Source organism: Paroedura picta, chromosome 4 (assembly GCF_049243985.1).
Source record: "Paroedura picta isolate Pp20150507F chromosome 4, Ppicta_v3.0, whole genome shotgun sequence".
In the NCBI taxonomy this organism is placed as follows: domain Eukaryota; kingdom Metazoa; phylum Chordata; class Lepidosauria; order Squamata; family Gekkonidae; genus Paroedura; species Paroedura picta.
Window position 1 is genome coordinate 42,290,104 of NC_135372.1, and position 24,706 is coordinate 42,314,809.

At 47.5% G+C, this 24,706-nt stretch overlaps 1 protein-coding gene across 1 annotated transcript in view; it reads right to left on the reverse strand.

The window, feature by feature from the left end:
- Positions 1-19,274, reverse strand: part of NIBAN1 (niban apoptosis regulator 1) — a 75,922-nt gene extending 56,648 nt beyond the window's left edge. The window contains exon 1 of the mRNA XM_077332650.1: positions 19,079-19,274. Within this exon, the coding sequence (XP_077188765.1) occupies positions 19,079-19,133 (55 nt within the window). The 5' untranslated portion in view covers positions 19,134-19,274. The remainder of the gene's footprint in view (positions 1-19,078) is intronic.
- Between the last annotated feature and the right edge of the window lie 5,432 nt (positions 19,275-24,706).

Sequence of the window (24,706 nt, forward strand, 5' to 3'; positions counted from 1 at the left end):
GGAAACTATTTAAATGCACAAAAGAAGCAGAGCTGCAGCTGAGAGAGCTCGATAGCTACATGGCAGCCTGACTACTCATAACAAACCAGTAGACCAGGGATATTTTCCAAGAATATATAACTGACTCCACAAGCTCTTTGGCAAATATGGATGCAATTGTGGCAAAATATTGATGGGATTTAAGCCAGGAATAGACATCTTGTGGCTTTTGGGGCTGTATCGCTCCCAAGAAACAATTTTGTATGCCTTTGTGAAGTCCTACTCAATTTTAATCAAGGCAAGGCAATAACATTGTTTGCAGTTTCAATTGTAAGAGAAATGTTGTTTTCTAAGTCTTCGTGCCAGCGTGAAAGAGTGAATTCACAATCTAATGTTACCTTCTCTATCTTGAGTTTTGCACACAACACCCTAGTCATACCCAGGCATAACTGACCCATAACTCTGACATTCTTAAGGCCACCTGGTACTGCCCACATTATGTGGCCTTATCACTCATGAGAGGTTGAATAAGAAAGCTCCAGTGCTGAGGCTGGAGCCTAGCCTACTCAGCAAGCTAGAAAGGTGTGTTCTCTGGCCAACCCATTTCAGTGACAGTAAACTGTGCTCATGAGCAGCCATTCATTAACACAGGAAGCCCCACTCAACAGCAATCTGAAGCCATGCAGAGTCTTGCACAACGAATGGCCCATTTGAAGATTATGACAATTCTATTCTGCTCAGGAAGCAAACTGCTCCACTCAGTAGGGGGAGAATTAGAGGGAACACTAGCTGTGAACATTATGAGCATTCTGTAGTTGCTTGGACAAGGAACAGCACCTTCTGCCTGCAACTGACCTCAAGTGGTTTAACTCAACTCATAGGCTTACTCCTGCAATTGAACAAATGGTCTTAGGGTGAATTCAGATACCACTATCCTTAGGTCCCGCCAAGCTGTAGCATGGGGCTGAGTTGGGTGACAAAGAAGACCCCTGGCCATTAATGTGGTGTCTGGACAACAAGACAGCCCCAGAAGATAGACATTTAACAATCTCTAATCTCAATGCTAAAACCCTAATTTGATTTGATGAGGTTGCCTAAAAACACAGACCAGCCCTCCCGCCTACTAAAACTTGGAGCAAAAATTAACAGAAAGGTGTACTGCAAACCCTAATAACCCCCTCATATATGAGGGGTATGGCCCTAAACTCAGAGTAGCCCATGATGGGAAACAAGGGAGGGATGTGTGCCTGCAGGGTTGGATCCAGACAGATCAGACATGGGTGAGACACTTATGTTGAGGGAAGGCTTTGCTGATCAATTCTGATGGCAGATGGAGACACAGGAGTCTGGAGACATAGGAGACACTATGCAGTCTGTTGCCAAGTATTCTGAGAGTCAAATTGATTCCATGGAGGAAGCCAGGGAGCATACTGAGATTCCTATGGGAAACTAGATAAGGACTGGGTGGAATAATGTTCCACTGGGCCTTTAGATCTCTCTGGATCAGCACCATCTAAAGGAACCAAAACCTCAAATACTTCATTCTCTGAGAATTGAGTGAACATCTTCCGTTTCAATATAGGTTCCATCCAAGTGGTGATTGCATCAAAAGGGAGACAGTGATTAGCGCTGAGAGGAAGAGGAGCCTCACGGAGAGGCAGGAAATGCCTGTGAGTGGGGCAACGTGTTTCTCCTTTTTCTGTTTAATGAGTGGCTTTGACACTGCGCTGAAACTCTAACAGGATTTAGACAAATTCCTGGATAACGGATCCAATGGAGCGCAACTTCAGGAGTTTGAGCCACTTTTCAAGAGTGGCTTTATTCACCAGAAGGGGTTAGAGCCCCCACCCCTGAGCCTCTTCCCACAGGGCAACCTTTAATCTTTGGACCCTGATCTACCTGCCCTTTGGCATAAACTGCTGGCAGAATCCACAGGCTGCTGTACTGTGCGACTCACCCAGGCGTAGTAAGCATGATGCATGATCATCGGATTCAGCACTTTGGTGCCACGGTCTGCACATTTTTTCCCCTCAAGAAAAAAACACTATCCAAGAAAAAGTCCCCAGAAGAGGAGGACTTGCAACACAGAACTCTCTCACACAGATCTTCTCCTTATAGCAGCAAAGAGAAGCCTGAAGGAAGATTGCTCCCTCTCTCCATTCACCTGGGAAAACCAGCTCTGCAAGGGAGGGGAAGGGCTGTCACAGCTTCGAACTTTCTAAAGCTTTGCAGAGTTGTCTATGCAGTGTGTGTGCACAATATGTTTGATTGGCTGGAGGTATGAGGTGACAACAAGCATAGCTGTCTTGTCAAAGCCCTCAAGAGGAGGAAAAGTCAGAGGAAGACAAGCCCAAAGCCAGTAGATTAAAGTAATCAGGCAGGGCAAAGGTCCAAAGGTCTGGTCCAAGGTGAGACATTCCAAGTGTCAGGCAAAGCAGCAGGAGTCCAGCAAGACAGGAGTCAGGCAGGTTAAGTGGCAGCAAGCACTCTGCACGTAGTTCTCCATGCAAACACTAGCTTTCATCCTGAGAAGACTTATCCATCTCATGCAGGTGGCGACAAGCCAGCAACCATGCACTGTGCCTTTTAGTCTGCAGCTCACTTCTCAGATGCTGCCTGCATTGTTCTGTAGGAGTCTCTGGTGAGCTGACAGAGGGGGATCTTCAGCTGGTCACAGGCTGGAAAGGCCAGAGCAAGCTGTAAGGCTGAGGAGCTTCTCCATGTATCTCCAGCTGTGAGTCATAAGCAGCTTGCCTTTCCATCTCATCCTGCTGGGAATCTGCATGGGATGAGCTCTTGTTGCTCAGCTCTCCTTCTGAGGAGTCCCCACTGGCCTGAGGCTGGCCCATGATGTCCAGTCCCATGTGTGCTTGCACAGAAGCCTCAATGACAATTACATTGTTGTACTACCCTAACTTTTGTCTGTTTGGTGTTAGCACCCATTCAATATTATGAGCACTCCTAATTCGAACCTACCTGTACACCGCCCGTGGCGTCGCGGGCGCCACGGACTAAATAAAGGAGTAAGGCGTTCTGGGGCGGGATGTGTCCGGGATGAGGAAGGGTCCGGATTGGACCCTTCCTCATGACAATCGGAGGGACCAATCGGCAGGCGTTTTGTGCCTGCCGATTGGTCCCTCTGATTCCCAGCCCCAGCAACTGCGAGCCGCGTGCAGCACGGCTCGCAGTTGCTCCCGGCCTGACATGGCGAGAGGCGCTTCGTGCCTCTCGCCATGTCAGGCCGCCTCCTGAGGGAGCCCCCGGCAGTCGCGCAGAGCGCAGCTGCCAGGGGCTCCCTGCCCGGCGGCCTGACGCGGCGAGAGGCGCTTTGCGCCTCTCGCCACGTCAGGCCGCCGCTCCAGCAAGCCGGCTTCTCTTTTTAAAGAGAAGCCTCCCTGCCCAGCTTCTCCTTTTAAAACTGGATGGCTGCTCCGACCGCCGGGAGGCGGCAGAAGATGGCTACCCTTGCCGGGGGGGGGGGGCCTGCAGCCTTCTCCCGCACGCTGCGGACGCCTCGCCCGGACAAGCCCCGAAGACGTCCGCTCCCACTCCCGCGGAGCTGCCACAAGGTCAGTCTAGCGCCCATTTTATTACGAAATAAAATGGGCTTTTTTGCTAGTATTTAATAAAGCAAAGTATATGATCATAAATCTGTATGATCATTTTGGCATAATAGCTTCCCTTAGATCCTCTAACTCTACGCTGTGTTCCTTCTATGTGCTGCCTTATTTAGAAAGATAAGTTTGACTGCCCCTGTCATAAATTAACCACCGCACGCAGCTCATGAAGAGAGAATTAATTTTTTGTAATCCCCCTTTCAAATTTCATCCTATACCCACTCTACTGAAAATTCTTACTTAAGGCAGCCTTAAACTAAATGCAAACAGTGCCATCCTAAGCAGAGTCATACCCTTCTAAAGTCATTGAAGTCAGTGTGTTTAGAAAGGTACAACTCTCTTTAGGATTACACTGTAAATTTCTTTATAAAAAACTATGGACAAATAATCTGCAACAAGAAGGATGATATGGTTCAAGTTCAGCAAAGGAAGGTAACAGAGAATAAAGCAGATCAATCCTCACAACTTCTTGCAAGAGAGTTCGGGTGCAAGCCTCAAACAGTTATCAGAAACTGTCTCCAAAGCAACAGACTACCCAAACATTTTATCTGCTGTTACAATTTATGGTTATGTGGTTTCAAGTGCTTAACCCACAATACAGTATAGACCCTTCCTGCAGGGCAGTGATAAAAAGGATGCACTTCCAAATATGAGCGTGACACATAAAAGTGCTCCTCTTTAGAAATTAGATTCAGTAAGTTACCCATTTGTAGAATAGGGTATTTTACAAAAAGGAAAGTCCTCAGTATTACTCATTATCAAAACACCCCTTAACATGATGGCAGAGATGTGAGTGGAGGAAGGTGCTTTCTTGCAAAAAACCATGAAATGTTCTTGGCCATCTCCTGTGTTTGCATGCAAACGTACTGACGTTCAGCTCCCTAAATATCTCAGAAAATGAGATCACTCAGCCAGTGTGAAGGAAGATGACATGTATGACATCTCCTCCAACTGCACTGTTTTACCTTCCACAGTGAGGCTGTGGTTCAGTAGAATCATAGAATTATAGTTGGAAGGGACCTCCTGGGTCATCTAGTCTAACCCCCTGCACTATGCAGGACACTCACAACAGAAGAACTTCTGTTTTCCTAGGAGAAGGTCTCTGGAAAAGAAGCAGGCTGAGGGGGATGTAGACAAACCTCTTCCTGAGATGATGGAGAACTGCTTCCAGTTAGAATAGACCGTATTGACATTCATAGACCAACGGTCTGACTCGTAGAAGGCCGCTTCCCTCCTGTGTTGATCTGAGTGGTAACCAATCACTTAAATTGGGGAAAGGGTTACATCCAGGATCACTATTGGGGTGAGGGCAAAACACCCCCCTCCCAATGATTGCCGTGATCTCAGCTTGGCTCTCTCTGCCCTGCAACTCCCGCATTCACTTACAGGTTTGTCACCTGCCAAGAGGAAAAAATATCCTAGCCCAGTAGTAGTAGTACAAGAAGAATAAGGAGGCAGAAGAGGTTGGGTTTCATACCCCGTTTTCCACTACCTGAAATAATCTCAATGCGGCTTACAATCACCTTCCCTTCCTCTCCTTACAACAGACACCCTATGAGGTAGATGGGGTTGAGAGAACTCAGAGAGAACTGTGACAGACCCAAGGTCACCCAGCTGGCTGCATATGGAGGAATGCGGGATCAAACCCAGTTCTCCTGATTAGAGTCTGCTGCTCTTAACCACTGCACCACACTGGCTCTCACCTTTAGGAAAGGCTTAATGGGATGTTATTTACCAGATGATTTTATTTACCATCTGCCTCCATACAATAAGTCTCTATTAAAGAATTTTTGCTCTGGGCCTGTAAGCCCCCATTCACTAAGCTTTGTCCTGGGTTCTGTTTCTGGGCTACCCAAATGTACCAACAGAATGTGAGGGAATCTCAAAAGCTGACTTTTATAAATAAAAGACCTGCAATGTATCACTAATACATGTGCCATTTTTGAGAGTCAATGTGGAGTACCAGTCAGAGCCACATCTTTGGAACTGGGACACAGGATGTTGGATGCAACCACCATAAAGTTGCTGCAGAAGATGGAGCCAACCATAGAATGGCTGCCACAGGAGACTGGACCAACCACAAAATGTCAGGGAGTAAGGTTAAACTCTAACAGTAACTCTTCAACGTTTCAGGCAGAACATCTGTTTAACAGGATGTCTTTTAAAATGAATGTATGGTTTAAAAGTATTTTCTCCTATATATACAGATTACAAAGAAGAAGAGTTGGTTCTTATATACTGCTTTTCTCTACCCAGAGGAGTCTCAAAGGGGCTTACATTTGCCTTCCCTTTCCTCTCCCCACAACAGAAACCCTGTGAGGTGGGTGAGGCTGAGAGAGCCCTGATATTACTGCACTGTCAGAACAGCTTCATCAGTGCCAAAGGCAAGCCAAAGGTCACCCAGCTGGCTGCATGTGGAGCAGCAAGGAATCAAACCCGGCTCACCAGATTAGAAGTTGGCCCTCCTAATCACTGCACGGTGAAGTTTGTCGCGCTGTGATGGCAGCCAATCATAACTCAAGTGACCAATTAGAAGCTCTGCTGGAGAAAAGCTTTACTTGGTCCCACCCACTTTCTAAAAACACTCAGTGAGCACCAGAAAAGATGTCAGGGGGCATCATTTTGGGGACTCCAGGTTAGAGTGTCTGACCAGAACTTGGGGCATCTAGACTTGAATCCCCACTCTGCCATGGAAACTTGGTTGCTGGCCAGTCACTGTCTTTCAGCCTAACCTACCTCAAACTGTTTGGATAATTAAGAACACTGATGCTGAGATTTACTGTACTGCAGAAATGGTCCCAGGGAGTTGTTATGAAGGGTAAAATGGAGAAAGGAAGAACGCTGTAAACCCAGAAAAAATGGGTTATAAATAAATCGTTTATTGGGTAAGCACGAGACCCACACTCTGAAAGTCTTAAAATCTAATCTTTAAAAAAATCTCACAGTCCAAAAGGAGGAAGGAAGGAGGAAGGTTTGCACAAGTACTGTGAGTCAATGCAATTGCATGAACAATTCTGGCAGTGTTCTGGAACTGCGTGCAGGATGAGGAAGTTTTTGTGGAAATAAGATTTTGACACCAAGACAAAACCCCACCTGCCCTTCAACCAAGTTCAAAGGCCAGCAGACAGGCAGAGCAGACTGAAAGGGAACTCCAAGCAAGGGACTAGTAGAGTGAAAGCAGGAGTCGAAGCCAAAGGTTTAGCAAAAATCGCTTGGCAGGGGATGACCCGGGGGAGATGTGCAGATAAACATGACTTTCAGATTGGATGCGAAAGTAAAAACTGGGCTTGCACTCACATATTTGCAGCTCTAAGTCATGCTGCCCTTTTCTGTTCTTGCTTTGCTTACGTATAACGGGAGCTGGACGAAACGAAGGCCCAAAATCTCAGAGATTTCAGTCTGGTCTGCCCTGCCTGAAAGCCAAGATGCTCAGGAAGGATTCTTTGTTAAACGTTTCTGCTTTTCTGGTTGAAAGAGTATAGCCATGACAGAGTGAGGTAGAGAAAAGCAGCATTTTAAAAGATGTTTAGAGCCTTAGACTTTTGCTATCTGAGACTTAAGGAAGATTCACGTAACTGAACTTTTCACTTCCTGACAAAACTTTATTTTAAGGCCAAGTTACAGATTCATGTAAGGACTCGGGCCCAGGTTCCCGAATGGGCTCAGAATGTCACTGCAGGGGAAGGAATGGTTTGTCACACCACACACCTACCAGCCATTTTCTCATGTGCAAAGCACGCTGGGAAGGCAGCCATTTTGCTGCTCTATATAGAGCAGTGGTCCCCAACCTGCGGGCCGCGGCCCGGTGCTGGGCCGCGAAGGCCATGGCGCCGGGCCGCGGCTCCCTCTCCCCGCCCCCCCCCCGCAGTAAAAAACTTCCCAGGCTGCAAGCTTGCGGCCCGGGAAGCTTCTTACTGCGGGAGGGCGGGGAGAGGGAATCAGGGCCGGGCCGCGCATCGTGCGGGCGTGGCCTGCGGGCGCGGCCCGATGTGCGGGCGCGGCCCGCGGGGGTGCGGCGCGGGCGCAGCCTGATGTGCGGGCGTGGCCCACACGGGCGTGGCGCGGGCGCGGCCCAATGCATGGGCGCGGCCCGATGCACAGCTGCGGCCCGCGGCCGCGGCCGGTCCGTGCAGGTGCGGCCCGATGCCCTGCCGGTCCCCAGCCTCGGAATGGTTGGGGACCACTGATATAGAGCATTCTGTGCATGTAGAGCAGCAAAAATAGGGGGAAAGACTTCCCGTAGAACAGTCTTAGAGTAGGAGGCAGGGGGGATGCAGCTGAACTCATTTGGGCTCTCTTGTTTTTTAAAAAAGCCATGTCCTATAGCAGGGGTAGTCAACCTGCAGTCCTCCAGATGTCCATGGACTACAATTCCCATGAGCACCAGCTGAGGAATGCCAGTTTGGATCAGAGCCATGATCTGGGAAGAAAGGACTGTTTAACATTTCCTCAGTTGATGCCAGTAGATGTCAGCCCTCCAATCTACTATGAACTCTAGTCGAGGCTATTGATCTTTGAGAAGAAGCAGGGTCAGCCCTGGTTAGTACTTAGATAAGTGACCACCAGGGAAATCCATGGCTGCTTTGCAGATGCAGACAATGGGAAGCCATCTCCATTCCTCTCTTGCCTTGAAAACCTTACAGGGTCAAAAGAAGAAGAACAGGAAGGAAAAAGAGGAGCTGGTTTTATATACCGTATTTGCTGGCGTATAAGACGACTGGCCGTATAAGACGACCCCCCAACATTTCCACTCAAACTATAGAGTTTGTTACATTACATTACAGTACTGAAGTGCACCTGGCATATAGGATGACCCCCCCCCCCACTTGGAAGCATGTTTTTCAGGGGGAAAAAGTAGTCTTATACGCCAGCAAATACTGTATATACTCCACTTTTAACTACCTGAAGGCACCCTAAAGGGGTTTACAAACTCCTTTCCTTTACTCTGTGGAGTAGGCAGAGCCAAGAGAACTCTGAGAGAACTACTCTGCCAGAACAGCCCTAAAAGTACTGTGACTGGCCCCAGGTCACCCAGATGGATGCATGTAGAGGGGTGGGGAATCCAACCCAGTTCTCCAGATTAGAGTCTCTTGCTCTTAACCACTACACCATGCTAAATCAACTGTGATTTGACAGCACTTTCCAACACCACCAGAAGAAAAATATTGGTATAATATAGGTGGGAAACTGGCCTTTTGCTTTGTTTTGTAGAGTAAACAGTGTCTATTGTGAATACGGTGTATAGGGACTTTCCATAATCTAATCCCATAACAAGCCCTCACACAAATTAAGGATCAAGCAGTTACATGCGAAAGAACATGTTCTCCACTGAGACCCCAGTTCAAAGGAACGTTTATGCCAAATTAACTCCCACTGATTCTGAATGCAAACCGATGTCCATCCCTAAATGCCTCACTGAATTCGTAAAGCAACTTCTGAGCAAACAAGCTGGCTATCAGGCAGCTAGTTCTCCAGAATTGCTGGCTACCTCTCCCTGCAATAATACAATGCTTGAATTACCTGAAATACCTGATCTTACAAACTGCAGACATTTATGTGGAACCACAAGCACACTGCATGGCTCAGTCCAAGTCATTGACATTTCCTTCAACCAGTTCGACAAGGATCGGCTTTGTAAGCTGGCCAGCATGATGCAATGTAGAGCCTTTTCCTCAGGGCAAGATAACCCTCTGCTTCTATCATCTTGATTTTAGGCTGTGCAACTTCCCCACTCAAAAAAAACAAAAACAAAAAACACAACCCCCCCCCCCTTTGTCATTTCATTATTCAGAAAGTGCATCCTTCTTCTCCCATCTGTTATTCGTTTGGGGGGGGGGGGTTTCCTGTCAAGTCTAAGCTAACTTATGGCGACCCCGTAAAGTTTTCAAGGCAAGGGGCATTTAGAGGTACCCATCTCTTTTAAAATCTCTATGTCTTCCACAGCAAACACTAGATCTTCTCAGAAGTACAAAAGTTTCAAAGCACCAGATGCCATCTCTGGGTAACCGTCTAGCAGTCTGGAAGAGGATACCCTGAATATAACTGAAGCTTAGAGCCAGCGTGGTTTAGTGGTTAAGAGTGGCGGCAGCTAGTCTGGAGAGCCAGGTTTTATTCCCCGCTTCTCCACATGCAGCCAGCTGGGTGACCTTGGTCTAGTCACAGCCCTGATAGTTCTGTTCTGACCGAGCAGTCCTATCAGAGCTCCCTCAGCCTCACCCACCTGACAGGGTGTCTGTTGTAGGGAGAGGAAGGAAAGGTGATCGTAAACTACTTTGAGACTCCTTCAAGCAGTGAAAAGAGGGGTAAAAAAACACTTCTTAATACTTGCTATTTTTGTAGATTATATATCTCACTGCTACCATCTTTACTTATTGCCCAAGTCCCAGTGATACTCATTTCATTATTTATTTCTTCACCTTTCTCAATGAGACTCAAGAAAGACTACAGAATTATTTTGAAAAATGGACTAAAGGCCCGTGAAATATAAACAACAAGCAGAGCAACAAACCTGGATTACACTCCTAGAGAAAAATGAAAGAAACAAACAGGAAATGCAACCAAGAAACAGACACTCTAGTTAATTCAAGAAACAACATTCCACGTGAGTCTCATCTGTTTCCATATTTCCTGGTACTTAAACTCATAAAGGAGGGAAGGCAGCACAGCATAGTTCCTTCTCAGATCTCAGGAGCTAAGCAGGGTCGGTACTTGAACGGGAGATCACCAAAAAACGGTTCTGCAGAGGAAGGCAACGGCAGGTCACCTCTGCCTGTTTCTTCCCCAGAAGGGCCCCTGCAGGGGTGCCATAAATCAGTTACAATTTGTTGGAGCTTGGAAAAGGCTTCTGCAGATTTCAATGACAGCAAAAGTCACAAAAGGAAACACTAGAGCGCATAAAGCCTGATAGATCACTGGAAGGCAAAACCACGAAACTCCGGCTCACTTACTTCGGCCATATCATGTGATCCAGCTCGATGGAGAGAGCCATTATGATAGGATTGGTCAGTGGAAAAAGGAAAACAGGCTGGCAAAGAACACGGTGGTTAGACACAATCAAAATGGACGCTGGATGGAACATTACACAACTAAAAGGAGCAGTGCAAGATCAAAAGATGTGGCAACAGCCAAGAGTTGGACACGACTCGATGGCTAACATCAACATCATGTACATATCCTCAGCATCATAGCAGGGCAATTCTAAACACAGTTTACAATCACAACACTGAATTACACTATTAATTGGGAATAATTAAAGGGGGGGGATGGGAAGTGCATTCCAGCAACAGATATTACAGTTCATTCAATAAGCAACAATTCCTCAAGTCATGAGCTTTGTCCCCATTACCATTTTTTCCCCAGTTAAACTCTTAACAGAGAGAAGGTAGCATGGGCCAGCTCAGGCTTAGCACATATTAGCTGCTAAGCGAAGTTACATCCTTCTAAGTCTCACTGGGCTAAGTCCCAGTCCTAAAAAGATTATGTCTTTCTTAGCCTAGTGCAGGGATAGGCAAACTGTGGCCCTCCAGATGTCCATGGACTACAATTCCCCTGAGCCCCTGCCAGCAAATGCTGACAGGGGCTCATGGGAATTGTAGTCCATGGACATCTGGAGGGCCACAGTTTGCCTACCCCTGGCCTAGTGGGACTTAGAAGGGTGTAACTCTGCTTAGAGGTCCACTAACTGATGAAACACTCCCCTCTACCCCTGGGAATGCCAGAGTTTGGTTCTTGGCTGAGGAATAAAAACAGACGTCAGATTCAAGATTTGGCCCTTCACTAGCTATCCTCCATCACAAAGCAGGATGCAGGACATGACAGAAAAGACAGAGGTAAGGGCTCTTCATAGAGGGAATATGCTACCTCAGAGAGTGATGAAGCCTCCTACATTGGATGTTTTTAGGAAGAGACTGGACGAGCACCTTTCAGGAGTGCTTGTGGGTGAATACAAAGGAGCTAAGGAAGGGCAACACAGAACTTAAAGCAAAAACTTACATCATGCTTTTAGGAACAGGGCTACCTGAACTCTAAGAAAGGCTGTAGGCAAAGATAATGTTTCCAAGATAATTATCTCAAGATAATTTTACTTGCACATGGTAAAAAGTCTCCCATTAATTTAATAACATGGGTTGGCAAATATTAACTACAAGTTAAGCATCTGTACATCCCAGATTTCATTTGCAAAGATTTGGGTAGCAAGCCTATGCAGGTTGACTCAAAGGTAAGCATGTTATTCAATGGGGCTTACTTCCAGGAAAGTGTTCCTAGTTTACAGTGTTCCTAGTTTCCTAGTTCAAGTATTTGGAAGTGCAGCCTAAGTAAAGTCACACCATTCTAAATCCATCCAAGTCCATGTGGATTTAAGTGTGTGACTGCAGCCTGGGACCGTACTGTAAATTTTCAGTTCAAAATCAATGGGATTGGAAATGTTTTATCAGTGGCCGGATCATGCCCTGTAAGTTTAGGCCAATGGAACTTCAACCTTTTAATGATATATCACTGCTAAGAATTATACTGAGTGTACTCCTTTAGACAGCTGCGTATAGATTGCAGAATTGAACTTTTCCCTTGCAAATATTGTCCCAGCTTGGTATTTGAAGCAGCTCTTTCCTCCCTCGTCTGCAAGGGAGAAATAAGGCTTGACCCCTTATTTGAGCAGTCGCCTGGGTGTGGGGAGGTGTGCATACAGTGTAAATAGGAGATAAGGAAGGACAGTGAAGAATTTGAGAAGAATTTGGGTAAGTGCTTGCAAACACAGAGTCATATATCCATCCTGTATGTATGTCTCTGCTCAGGACAGGACTGGGCATATGGCATCATCATTTTATACTCGTCAAGTAAAATGCAGAATATGGCACTGGATGCAAAAACCAGTTTCCTGCAAATTGCAGGTTCTGTTCTTCACCTTCAAAAGCAAATTCCTCACCCTTAGGCCTGAAAACGAAATCTCAAAAATCAATGAAACATCTACTTTCCAGCAGTCAAAGGCAGGGTTTTTTAAATTAGTTTTTTTAATGCATTTGCTTGTTTATTAATTAATTAATTACATTTGTATACCACCCTCCCCTACAGCTCAGGGTGGTTAACATAGAACTAAAAAGAACAATACACTGAACTCAGTGATTACAATGAATGAAACGTAACAGTAATAATAACAATAAACAGAGAAATAATATTGTAACATAGTCAATAATCTAACAGGCCCATGGTTGGTCATATCTGTTGCATGGGTCCAAGAGAAGGAGGTTCAGGGGCCCATGTGGTTGGTCTGCTGCTGTGAGCATCTTGCCCACTTCAGTCACCCCCTGCGTAGCAGAACCTACCTGTTGTCACTGCGTTTCCCAGGGGGACTCCTTTCAGCAGGACACCTGTCTCCCCCCCCCCCCCGCGCAGTGCTGGAGATGATCTGGTGCTGAAATGTCTCTGAAGCAACGTACCAGCGGCAGCCCAGAATTGCTCCGCTGGTGCAGAATTGACCTAATTCAGGCTGCAGTTGCTCTTTCTGCAGAATCTGGATTACCAGGGGGCTGTTTAGTTTGATTTTTTTTTAAATTAAAATAACTCAAAGCCCTGACCTGTACACAAGAAGAAGACAGGTCTTCAGCACGTTTAACAGAGGGAAAATTGTGGCAGTTGCCATTTGACTCACTCATGCAGGATGAAAGGGACCTACATGGCACAAAGGTTGGAGTGACATTCAAGACACACTTTGACACACTAGACTGACCGAGCAGGTGGAAAGCATGTGGAAAGCTAGCAATTAAAATCCTCATGCGGCACATTTCTTTGAATCTCTCTGGCTCTTTCCCCCTCTGCCTTGTAATGTTTAACTAAATACAGTGCACGGTAATGTCATTGCGCTGTGCATTGACCCTCTCTGGCTTCGCAGCACTGACTCTCAGCTTCATATGGTCCCTGGCAAATATATCCCTGTGTCCCCAGAGGGCCAGACAACTGCTTTCAAAAATTCAAACCTTGGAGTCAGGAAGCTGCTTTTTATTGTTATGAGAAAAGTGAGGGGAGGGAGATGTGGAGGGATAGGCAGCTCCGTGAGCTTTGCCACCCTTAGACTGATAGGAAGAATCCAAAGATCCAGTAGGATGGTGCAGCTGGACTGAAACCTGGTTCCCATACGCAAGCTCTCTCTCTCTCTACAACGTTATTGTGTCTTTAGCAAGGGTGGCAGACTTTATTTGCTGGGCTGAATTATGAAATAGAATTGATCAGAAGTACAATAGAAAGAATCCTATTTTTATTGTCCTCAGTGATCTTAGATCTTGGCAATGGAAAATAATCCTATGAGGGAGAGCCAGCTTGGTGTAGTGCAGGGGTAGTCAAACTGCGGCCCTCCAGATGTCCATGGACTACAATTCCCAGGAGCCCCTGCCAGCGTTTGCTGGCAGGGGCTCCTGGGAATTGTAGTCCATGGACATCTGGAGGGCCGCAGTTTGACTACCCCTGGTGTAGTGTTTAGGAGCGGTGGCTTCTAATCTGGCAAGCCAGGTCTGATTCTGGATTCCTCCACGTGCAACCAGCTGGGTGATCTTGGGCTCATCACAGCATTGATAAAGCTGTTCTGACCAAGCAGTAATATCAGGAATCTCTCAGCCTCACTGAAAGGGAAGGCGACTGTAAGCCACTTTGAGACTCCTGGTAGAGAAATGCAGCATTTAAGAACCAACTCTTTTCTTCTTCTTCTTCTTCTTCTTCTTCTTTCAAATCCAGAGTCAGCAGCATTATTAGAATATGAATAATCTGGTTGATCTTCTTTTGTTGATAATAATACTGTGAGAATATTATCAGGCTGGCCCTAATACAAGGTATTATATGGATTTTGTTTTCTGTTCTGAATTCTTAATGGGCCAATACAGTTTTTCACCAGAGAAAAAGAGTGATTTCACCAAAATTTCACCAGAGAAAGAGAGTGATTTGTCCCAGGGAGCAGCCTGAGGAAATGGCTGCATTTAGACCTATCCAGTTTGACTACAGTTGACTGTACCTTGTGCACCATCTTAAATTTATCTCAAACATCACAATGTGAAGCCTATCAATTGTTTCCTTCTGTAGTCAGCCTTCATGGAGATCTGTGCTCCTCACTTGGGTTTTGTGTGACGTTTGGACTTTCCTGGCCTTTGTTTCTCCAATGAAATGACTCTCCACCACTGTTTACTTTATCTTGCCAGTAACACAAGCAGCAAAAAAACAGGCCTGCTGGCATCTCACACCAAATCTACCACAGCTAGGTTTCACTGCCATCATTTGAAACATCTGCTCCCCTGTTCTCCCCACCCCCTCCTTTTTTCTTTTTGTAGTTACATCCAAATTGATGAAGAGTTTGGGTGAGTTCAACATCTTGCAATCTTCCCCGACTAAACAATATCAGGATGGGGCACCAGATCTCCAAAGCTAAGCTACAGCCAGATCTCCAAAGCTAAGCAGGGTCGGTACATGGAAGGGAGACCACCAAAGAAGCCTTTTCAGAGGCAGGCAATAGCAAACCACTGCCGCTTAATCATGTGCCTTGAAAACAGCTATGAGGTGGCCATAAATTGGCTGAATTTACCCACAGAAAAGATAACTGAAGGACAGGTCCCATACGAAATCCCTGCCTCACCATTATCAGACTCCAGGAGCCAAGAAGCCTAGGATATCACCACACCAGCATAATGTCATGAAAGCTCCCAATCTCAGAGGTTAAGCAGGGTGGTATCTGAATGGGGAGCCATCAAAGAACATGAGGGGTGTGCCAAGCAGAGGCCGGCAATACAAACCACTTCTGAACATCTCTTGCCTTGAAAACCCTACAGAAGGCTTTCTCAACCAGGGTTTCATGAATAAGCGGAATTAATTATGTTTAATGTATTTGTTAAACATTTATCAGGTGATATGACCAGATATGATCATGTTGACCTAAACTGCCCCTCCCAAAATGGCCAATGATGGGCCTGGAGGGGGTGGGGAGGGAAGGAGTCCCAGGTGGGTGGGTGCACAGCTCTGCTTCCCAACCACTTTCTGCACAATCGTGCCACTTCTGGGGTTTCTCGAAGCCTGATGAATGTTTCCCAACTGTAAAAAAAAGTTGAGAAAGGCTGCCCTACAGAGTTGCCATAAGTCAGGTGTCCCTTGACAGCAAAAAAAAAAAAAAACCCTCTCTCTATGAGCAATAGGGTTGTGAGTGTCCTGCATAGTGAAGGGGGTTGGACTAGATGACCCAGGAGGTTCCTTCCAACTCCTATGGTTCTATGATTCTTAAAGTAAGAGGGCAGCAACCATGCAGGTGACGTGAAGGCTACCCGGCAGAGCCAACCAACCAAACTATCCCCAACCAACAGCAACAATCCATGCGGAAGGCCAGAACACTGGTCCAACGGAAAACATAACAGAAGTAAAAAAGCCTGAAGCAGGGACTGTGGCAGCTACAGCAGGAGCTCAGCTGGCTGCAATGAAGATGCAATTGTATCTGAGGAAGTGTGCATGCATATGAAAGCTTACACCTTGATTAAAAATCTGTTGGTCTTAAAGTACCCCTGGAATCTAAATTTCTTCTTATCCTTTAGGCCAACATTCCAACCCAGCCTTTTCCAACCATTTGACTGTGGAGGAGCCCCTGAAATAAATGTTCAGGCTTCAAGGACCCCCAAAAGTGATGTCAGCCAGCCATGCCTCCCTGCCTCATCTCCAGGAAGTGGCATAACTACCTGTACCTTTTGCCCTTCTTTCATTCCATCCCCCCACCTTTACTACTACTACGGTGGCTTTGCCTCATGTAGGCTGGAAAGAAGGGCAGGAGCTGAGAAGACAGCCTGGACCACCCCACACACGCCATGCTACAACTGACTCTCACTCCCTTTGGATTTTACACCCACGGCCTACCCATCAAGCCCTCCGGACAGGTGAGTATTTTCCTAGCATGGGGCCAAATCCATTTAGGCAAAAGGGGAAAGGCTGTGGACCCCCAGGATCCACAGGCCCCTGGTCGGGAATCCCTGTTCCAATCACTACTCAACCCTGGCGTACTCCCTTCCATGTCCAGAAATCAGGCAGGCACGCCTGCAGAATGCCCTGTATTGACAAAGGCTCACCTTGTTCACAGTCTGACTTGGGCTTCCTTCTGGAATGCTGATTAGGACATATCTAATGAGGAAATCTGTTTGCTGGAGGCTGTTAAAACTGAGATTATTAAGCTGCACTGGTGTCCTCTGCTTTTTTTGCCGTATAGTTGAAGCCGACTTATTTTATTTATTTATTATTTAGACTTAGACCCACCACTCCCGAACTGGCTCATGGAGGGTTACAATCCGTCCATATAAAACCCCAGTAAAAACCCCATTAGAACAATTCCGGGCATACATACAATAAAACAGATTCCTGAGTACCATGGTGGTCTTCAACCCACTAACCCCCCCCCCAAAAAAAAAATCTATGTAGAGGGGTGGGAAGAGGGAGCATGGATGACAATGCTAAATGCTGACCCTCTTAGCTGCACCAGCCTCAACCATTAACCTGGCAGAAGAGTTCTGTTTTGCAGGCCCTGCAGAACACCAAAAGCTCCCGCAATGACTCTACGGCAGGGGTAGTCAACCTGTGGTCCTCCAGATGTCCATGGACTACAATTCCCATGAGCCCCTGCCAGCTGGGAATTGTAGTCCATGGACATCTGGAGAACCACAGGTTGACTACCTCTGCTCTACGGGATTTTCAGGGCAAGACATGTTCAGAGGTGGTTTGCCATTGCAAACTGTGGACTTCTTTCCGGTGGCCTCCTGCCCAAACTCCAACCAAGGCCGTCCACGCTCAGCTTCCGAGAACTGGCGAGATTGGACTATGGGGCCCACTTGATGTCGTTTCAGCTCACTTCACTGGCGCTTCCTTGCGTGATTTTAATGGTCGCCCAGTTGTTGCCAAAATATGTCTGTGGACTAGAATGGCAGCATGTAAAACAAATTAATTTTCAAGGCATTGTTGCTGTTTTAAAAACTCTCCTTTGGGTCTTATGTGTCACTGGGAAAGTGTGTCAAAGTTAAGGAGCAGTCAGCTCTGCTCACTCAAGGAGACAAGAAGCAATGACTCCTTCCCAGAGATGATGATAGCAGGTAAGCACTGCATCCACCACCAAAGGTCAGAATTCCCCACCAGCCTCTTCTTGGATCCCGGCCGCAGATGCCACAATCCCAGCATGGTGTGGGAGGTTAAAGATTCCCCACTCCTCCACATGCAGCCAGATCGGTGACCTTGAACCAGTCACAGTTCCTGAAAAGAAGTTCTGTAGGGGCTCTCTGTTAGAGCAGTTCTGTTAGAGTTCTCTCGGCCCTACCTACTTCACAGGGAAGGGTGCTTGTGAGCTGCTTTGGGAAGCCTTCAGATAGTCAAAAGCATGGTGTAAAAAAATAGTTCTTCCGCTGTTGCTTTCTTTCCATTGTATAAACTGTAGCTGGCCAGAAGCATTTTTCCTCATCTTCTCTTTCTCCCAGGTGCACACTTCAGATTCCAGGGTACAGCTCCCTCCACTCCCCAAGCTAAACCAAAGGCACTGTAAGTCGATTCGGAGCTAAACATTGCCGTAGCTTCTAAGTCTGGGGTGCCAGTCTCCAGGCGGGACCTGGGGATGCCTTGGAATTACAGCTCATCTCCAGGCGACAGAGATCAGTTCCCTGGGAGAAAATGGCTGCTTGGGAGGGTGGGCTCCATAACATTAGTGGAGATTGAGGTTCCTCCCTGCCCCAAATCTCCCCCACTCCACGCATCAGTTTCTTGGCAACTTCATAGCATTATACTAAACCCCTCCCTGCCCCAACTCCCGCCCACTCCCGGCTCCACCCCCAAAGTCTGCAGGTATTTCTCAACCCAGACCTGGCAACCCTATCCAAAGGCACGCAAGGGATGCCGCTGGTTGGTTCCCGCGGTGTCTGTAGCCATCGGCACCCAAATAGCCCTGCAGGCCGACCCTTTCCCTCGGAGTCCCGCTCAGCGCGACGAGGCTCGCTCGCAAGAAGTTTGGCCGGGGGCTGCGCAGCGCGGAAGCGCATCGGGCTTGCCGCCTGAATTGGCCCGGCCGCCCCCAGTCTTGCCCTGCGCCTCCACGCGTCCGACGGTCAGACGAAGCCGTTGAGTGGACCGGGAGGCGGGGAGGGAAGAGGAGAGAACCTACGTCGCCGTCTAAGAAACAAAACCCGCAAAGAGTCCGAATTCTCTCATTCGGTTATGAGACGCTTCTATTCTACGAGCAGCTCCGAAAGGCGCGTCGGATGCGCTCTCCCGCCAGCCGAATGCCAGGCAGGCATCGCCCTGGTGCGCAAGCCGTAGCGCTACGCCGCACATGCCCTGCCCTGCCCAAGCCCACCCCCTGTGAAAAGTGGAGACACTTGCGGATGCTTCACGCCAACTGTGGCCGGCCTCCCGCGCGTGGAAAGGCGCCTCCGCCACGCTTTTGCGCTCGGAAGGCAGGCTGGGCAAAGTCCCCCCTCCGGCCCCGCTCCGACCCCTACCTCGGATGTAGGTGCACTTGCTCTCGTCCAGCAAACTCGAGCCTGAGCCGCCCATGGCGAAGCTGCAGGAAGGCGCGCCGGGGACCGTGCCTGCCTTCCCCGAGGGAGCTGCTCCTTCGCGCTGCCACACACGCCGCTCCGCCGCCGCCGCCTCTCCCCCCTGCGCGCGTCTCTTGCCGGCGGCGGCCCGAGAGCGAAACTTCCTCCCCCCCCCCCCAAGGGCGCCGCCTTCCGAGGCGCCGCCTCCCCCGCTCGCCCTGGCAGCTAGCGAGAGCGGCGGGAAGGGTCGCGGCCGCTGGAACGGCCGGAGACAAGCCCTCGTCCCCTCTGTGGTTGGTTGGTTTTCAGTGGGTTGGCCCGGGGGGCACGGGAGAGGGCTTTCGCAGGGTTGCCAGCTCCCGACTGGGAAACGCCTGGAGATCTGGGGAGGGTACAGTCAATGCCATAGAGGCCCCCTTTCCAATGTGGCCATTTTCTCCAGGGGAATGGATCAATGGAAATCCCGGGAGATCTCCTGCCGCCCCCTGGAGGTTGGCAAGCCTGCCACACACCCTTTTCCTTCCACCTGAATAAGTCATCAAATCAAATAATAAATAAACCTTGTTGGACAACAGTGCGACTCCACTTTACCTCCACCAGTGTCCATTAGAAAGGTGTGTGGAGTTTTCTTTTTTAAGAAGCAGCAGCTATTAAGAAGAATTAAGAAGAGCAGCTATTGTTTTTATGCCCCACTTTTCACTTACCTGAAGGAGTCCCAAAGTGGCTTATAACCCCCTTTCCCTTCCTTTCCCCACTACAGACCTCCTGTGAGGTAGGTGAAGGTCAGAGAGCTCTAAGAGCACTGCTCTGCCCAAACTGCACTGAGAGAACTGTGACTGGTCCAAAGTCACCCAGCTGGCTGCATTTTTACATTGCTCTGTCATTGCCCCATCAAAATCCACTTTTCCCTTTGACTGATACATTTGCATCCCATCTTCAACCCATCGCCATCAGCAACACAAAAAGACAAAATGTTTTGGGGTTTTTTCCAGCTAAATCCATTGCCCCATCCCTGATTATGGATGCTCCTGGAAAAGCATCCCAAAAGTAAGAAACAGGGCCCTCACATACTCCAGTAAAGATTTTCCCCATCAGGATTTCTTGAACCAGCCCTCACACTTAGAAAATGTTTTAAGATTATGCGTTTTCCTGAAATGGTTAGGAATCCTGCTTACTACTAGAGCAGCTAAGTCCTGGATTTAAAGCTACTCTCTACAACGTTACATCTGAGCAGCTACCACTCTTTGTTAATCACGTATTTTAAGTTATCCCCAAGACCCCAAAGCCTTATTACTGTAAGGAAATAATCAGAACACTGAATTTCAAAAGCATGGCTTTGGGCTAAGTCTGAATAGCAGGTCTGTGGTTATTCTGGCTATTTATTTAGTGCATGGTGTGTGTGTAATGTAACCAGGAGATCCTAGGACTGTCTGAAAGCCGGGCAAGAGACGTTCGGAGGTGGTTTGCCATTGGCTGCCCTGGTGTCCCTTGGAAGTCTCCCATCTAGAGACTAACCAGGGCTGACCCTGCTTAGCTTCTGAGATCTGACTTGCCTAGGCTATTCCTTTTGCAGATATGCCTCATCCACCTTCCATTCTGCCTTCTCCCTCTCCAGAGCTCTCCCAGCCATCATTTCCTCCAGCCTTAACTCCTGCAAGTACTTTCCTGGGCGCCCTTCCCTAATTCAGCCACGCTCCGCTACATCCATTCTAGAACTACTTGCAGTGCCACCCAGTGATCGAATGGTGTTACAACTATCCCCGCATCTGCCTTTTTTCTTGAAAGATGTACTCAAGTACAGTAGATGGAATCTGCCAAGTCTTTTCCCCCATCAAGTGATATATTAATTCTGTCTCTAGGCTACTGGTGGTCAGTTCACATGACACCAAGTCGTCCGGTCACCCACGGGACTGACAATGCTCATACACAGAGAGATACAATCTGCAGCAGGCAAGGAAATGTTGGCAGAATTTGACTATGCAAGAGAAGAGAAGTGAAGCAACAGGCTGCTTAAAAGAATAAAACAGTTTTATTCGGAAGAGAAACAACTTTGTGCAGAAAGGAGAGAGAGGGAGACTTAACTCACTGTTCTAACCGTGGTCTGCAGTCATTATGTCTATTCAACTGATGTTCTAATGGCAAGCAGCGAGGAAGTGAGCTCAAAAGAACAGGAAGTTGCCCACTGAACCAATCAGGACACTGGAGGAGATAATTAGAAAAATACTAGGAAATTCTTGATCTAACTTTGCTAAATACATAGATGTCCCCTCTTTATATTCTGCTCAATCACGCACACTGCAGATCTTGCACATTCCAACAGAAAAGAGGGTTTCAGCTTTTCTCTTCCTGTTTTCACCACCCAAAAAAGCCCCTACTGACCCCTGGGAAAACTCATATGTACTGATGTGCAAGGTTTTCCCTTCAGGCTGGGAAAATAGTACTTGGGGAAAGGGTTAAGCCTTGTCTTCCCATGCACTGCCATCTCAATCCAAACTGGGCCCCCTTATGCCTTGGAATTGAGTTCCAAGCACAGAACCCACCGGCCATCTCTCTCAACCACCTACATAGGGAACATAAGGATTTTTTATACATGTGAAGTGGCCCAAAATTGTTTTCAACTGCAGACAGGTTCATAATCACTTTTAGTTTTGTCATTGGAATTATTTTCGGGTCACAACAGTTCAGAAGAGGAACAAGTGTTCTGGTTTATTTTTCCTGAGCTGTATCCAACAACTATTTGGGCCTACAGTTTAAGAGATCAATATGTTTGTTTGTTTACAACAAGCACAAAGTCATTCATTCATTCATTCATTCATTCATTCATTCATTCAATACATTGCCCTCCCTAGCGGCTCAGGGTGGCATACAACGGTGGTTCATTATGCAACAAAAAACACAGACATTCAAACACATCACAATATTAAAAGCTTCACACATCTCAGTGCAACCTTACAATATCAGATGTAAACTACCTGTAGTAATTCTCCGTAGGGGTTATCCAGGAGATGCCCATTGATTTTACTGGGTCACTGTTGATCATTTCATCCTCATATTTTCTTCATAGACTCTATTGCTCTCTCCCACCCACCTTCCATGTGTTTGAAGATAGTAAGGGCTATTAGTAATCTGGTTATAAGGCATCTGCAGTGTTTGCAATTCTGCCTCTGTGAATTGAGTTGCATGGTCAGTCACAAGTTCATCTAGGACACCAAAGCAAGCAAAGGTGTTCTTCAATTGTACAACAATCCTACCATGGGTGATGTGGGAGCAAAGAGGAGTATCTCAATATTCCCAGAGTAATAGCTCACAACAACCTATGTCCTATTTAGCTGTTAGACTTTGCCAAGATACAGTAGGGTGATAGTGTGCAATCCTTCCATTGTGCCGATCCTATTCCCCAAGAGTCACAGGATATGTTCTTGATATCATTCTCAGTGTCAACCCACCATATGTCTACTTGGCTCACTCATGGCATTTAGTGAGACTTGGACAACCCTGTTGGACCACAAATGGTCTCTTCTAAGATTGTCACATGACAATATGACCCCCTCTTTGTTATTAAGAGATTGGCCGCTGATGCCCCCAAAAAAACCATGGGAGGCGGGACTGGCTGCCAGTGCCTCCAAAATAAACATGAACAGTATGACGTGAAACCAATCCTCAGTATTCCCGTTCGGAGACTGTGGGGAGAGCCAGGTACAAATTCGATGTCAACTTCCAGAGACAAATATGAAGGAAATCTGGAGAATACAAACAATGGTGGAAAACCCCACACATTTGAAAGAGGAATGTTCTAGACGGAGGCTGGCATTACCTGGGTTTTTCTTGGGGGGAGGACTACTAGGTGTCACAGTGTCATACACAATAATGCTATGATATCACTTTTAGTCGTGTCACCAGCTGGCTGCATCTGGAAGACTGAGGAATCAAACGCAGTTCTCCAGATCAGAGCCTGTCACTCTTAACCCACTATACCACGCTTGTTTTTACAAAGGAACAGGTTTGTAATCTATAATTATTGCATGTGCAGGAAGGTTTGTAATCTATATTTATTGTATGTGCAGGATGTGTGAATAGACACCCTGGCAGCCTTGGCTTGTTCTCCAACAATCTTGGCTTGTTCTTCACCCACCATAGCTGCAAACTGAAGGAGCTGGTGTCAGCACTTGTCCATGTAAGGTAGAATTCTAGGGCATTTCCACATATTAGTAAAAATAGCATCATGCCTAAAGAATGGCAAAAGCAATATTATATCACACCTGCCCAGCCCTTCTCACCTTTTTGCCTTTAGTGGTTAAGAGTGGCGGCTTCTAATCTGGAGAGCCAGGTTTGATTCAGCACTCCCCCACATGCAGCCAGCTGGGTGACCTTGGACTCACCACGGTGCTGATAAAACTGTTCGGACCGAGCAGTGATATCAGGGCTCTCTCAGCCTCACCCACCTCACAGGGTGTCTGTTGGGGGGAGAGGAAAGAGAAGGCGACTGTAAGCTGCTTTGAAACTTTGAAACTCCTTCAAGTAGAGAAAAGCAGTGTATAAGAACCAACTCTTCTTCTTCTGTAGGCTCCAAACAAATCACCATTTAGACTTTTTAATCAAACACTATAATCATCTTTCATCACTAAACATAATAAAGCTCAAGTTGACAGCTCAATCCCTACCTGATTGGCCTTCCCTGGGGGGGGGGTGTCAACAATAGAGAGGGTCCAATCAGTTCAAATTGCACTTTGCCAATGAGGGCCTATCAACTCAAATTGCTTGCAGACAATTCATTCCCTCCCAATAGGAGATAGGAGATGGCCCTCAGCCAGGAATGACCCCGTCCTGGTAGTTTAGCTGCAATCAGGAGGGAGCCCTAATCACATAGGGCTTGATAAGAGGGTCAGCTCTCCACCTCTAACTTCCTGCTGGTTTCAAAAGTTTGCTGGGTGGAAGAAGGGGCAGCATCAGAGCATGCCCTGCTGCCAGTATGTTGTCCTGGCCACTTTCAACTCAGAGGACATGGGAGGGGAGCGAGCTGCCTTCTGGAGGGGAGGCCTGTGGAAGACCCAGAAACGCCCACTTGCTGGCTGTCTGGGACCCAGGGTGGCCATGAAAAGCCTCTACCCTGGGAATGTTTACTCATCAGTAAGTCATGCCCCTCGGTCAGGAATGCTCCGCCCTTTTAGTTTAGCCCCAATCAGGAGGCAGCACTCAGCCAGGAAGGGCTTAATAAGGAGTCTGCTCTCCGTCTCCAACTTCCTGCCAGTTTCAGAAGTTTGCTGGGTAGAAGAGGAGCTGGCCTCAAAGCATGCCCTGCTGCCAGTAAGTTGCCCTGGCATCCTGGCCTCTTTCAACTCAGAAGATGGCTGGGGCAACCTCTGTGTGCCTTCTGGATGTGGGGGGTTACAGGAGGCCCAGAAATGGTCCACTGCTTGACCCTCTGGGACCCATGACAGCCAGGAAAAGCCTCTGCCCTGGGACTGTTTACTCAGGAGCAAGTCATGTGAAGTTTGCAATTTGCAATCTGAGAAGGGAGGAACGATTTGGGGGTAGCCATCACAGGCAATTGCAGCGGGGAAAATAATGCTGATGAGGGTGGAAGATGTA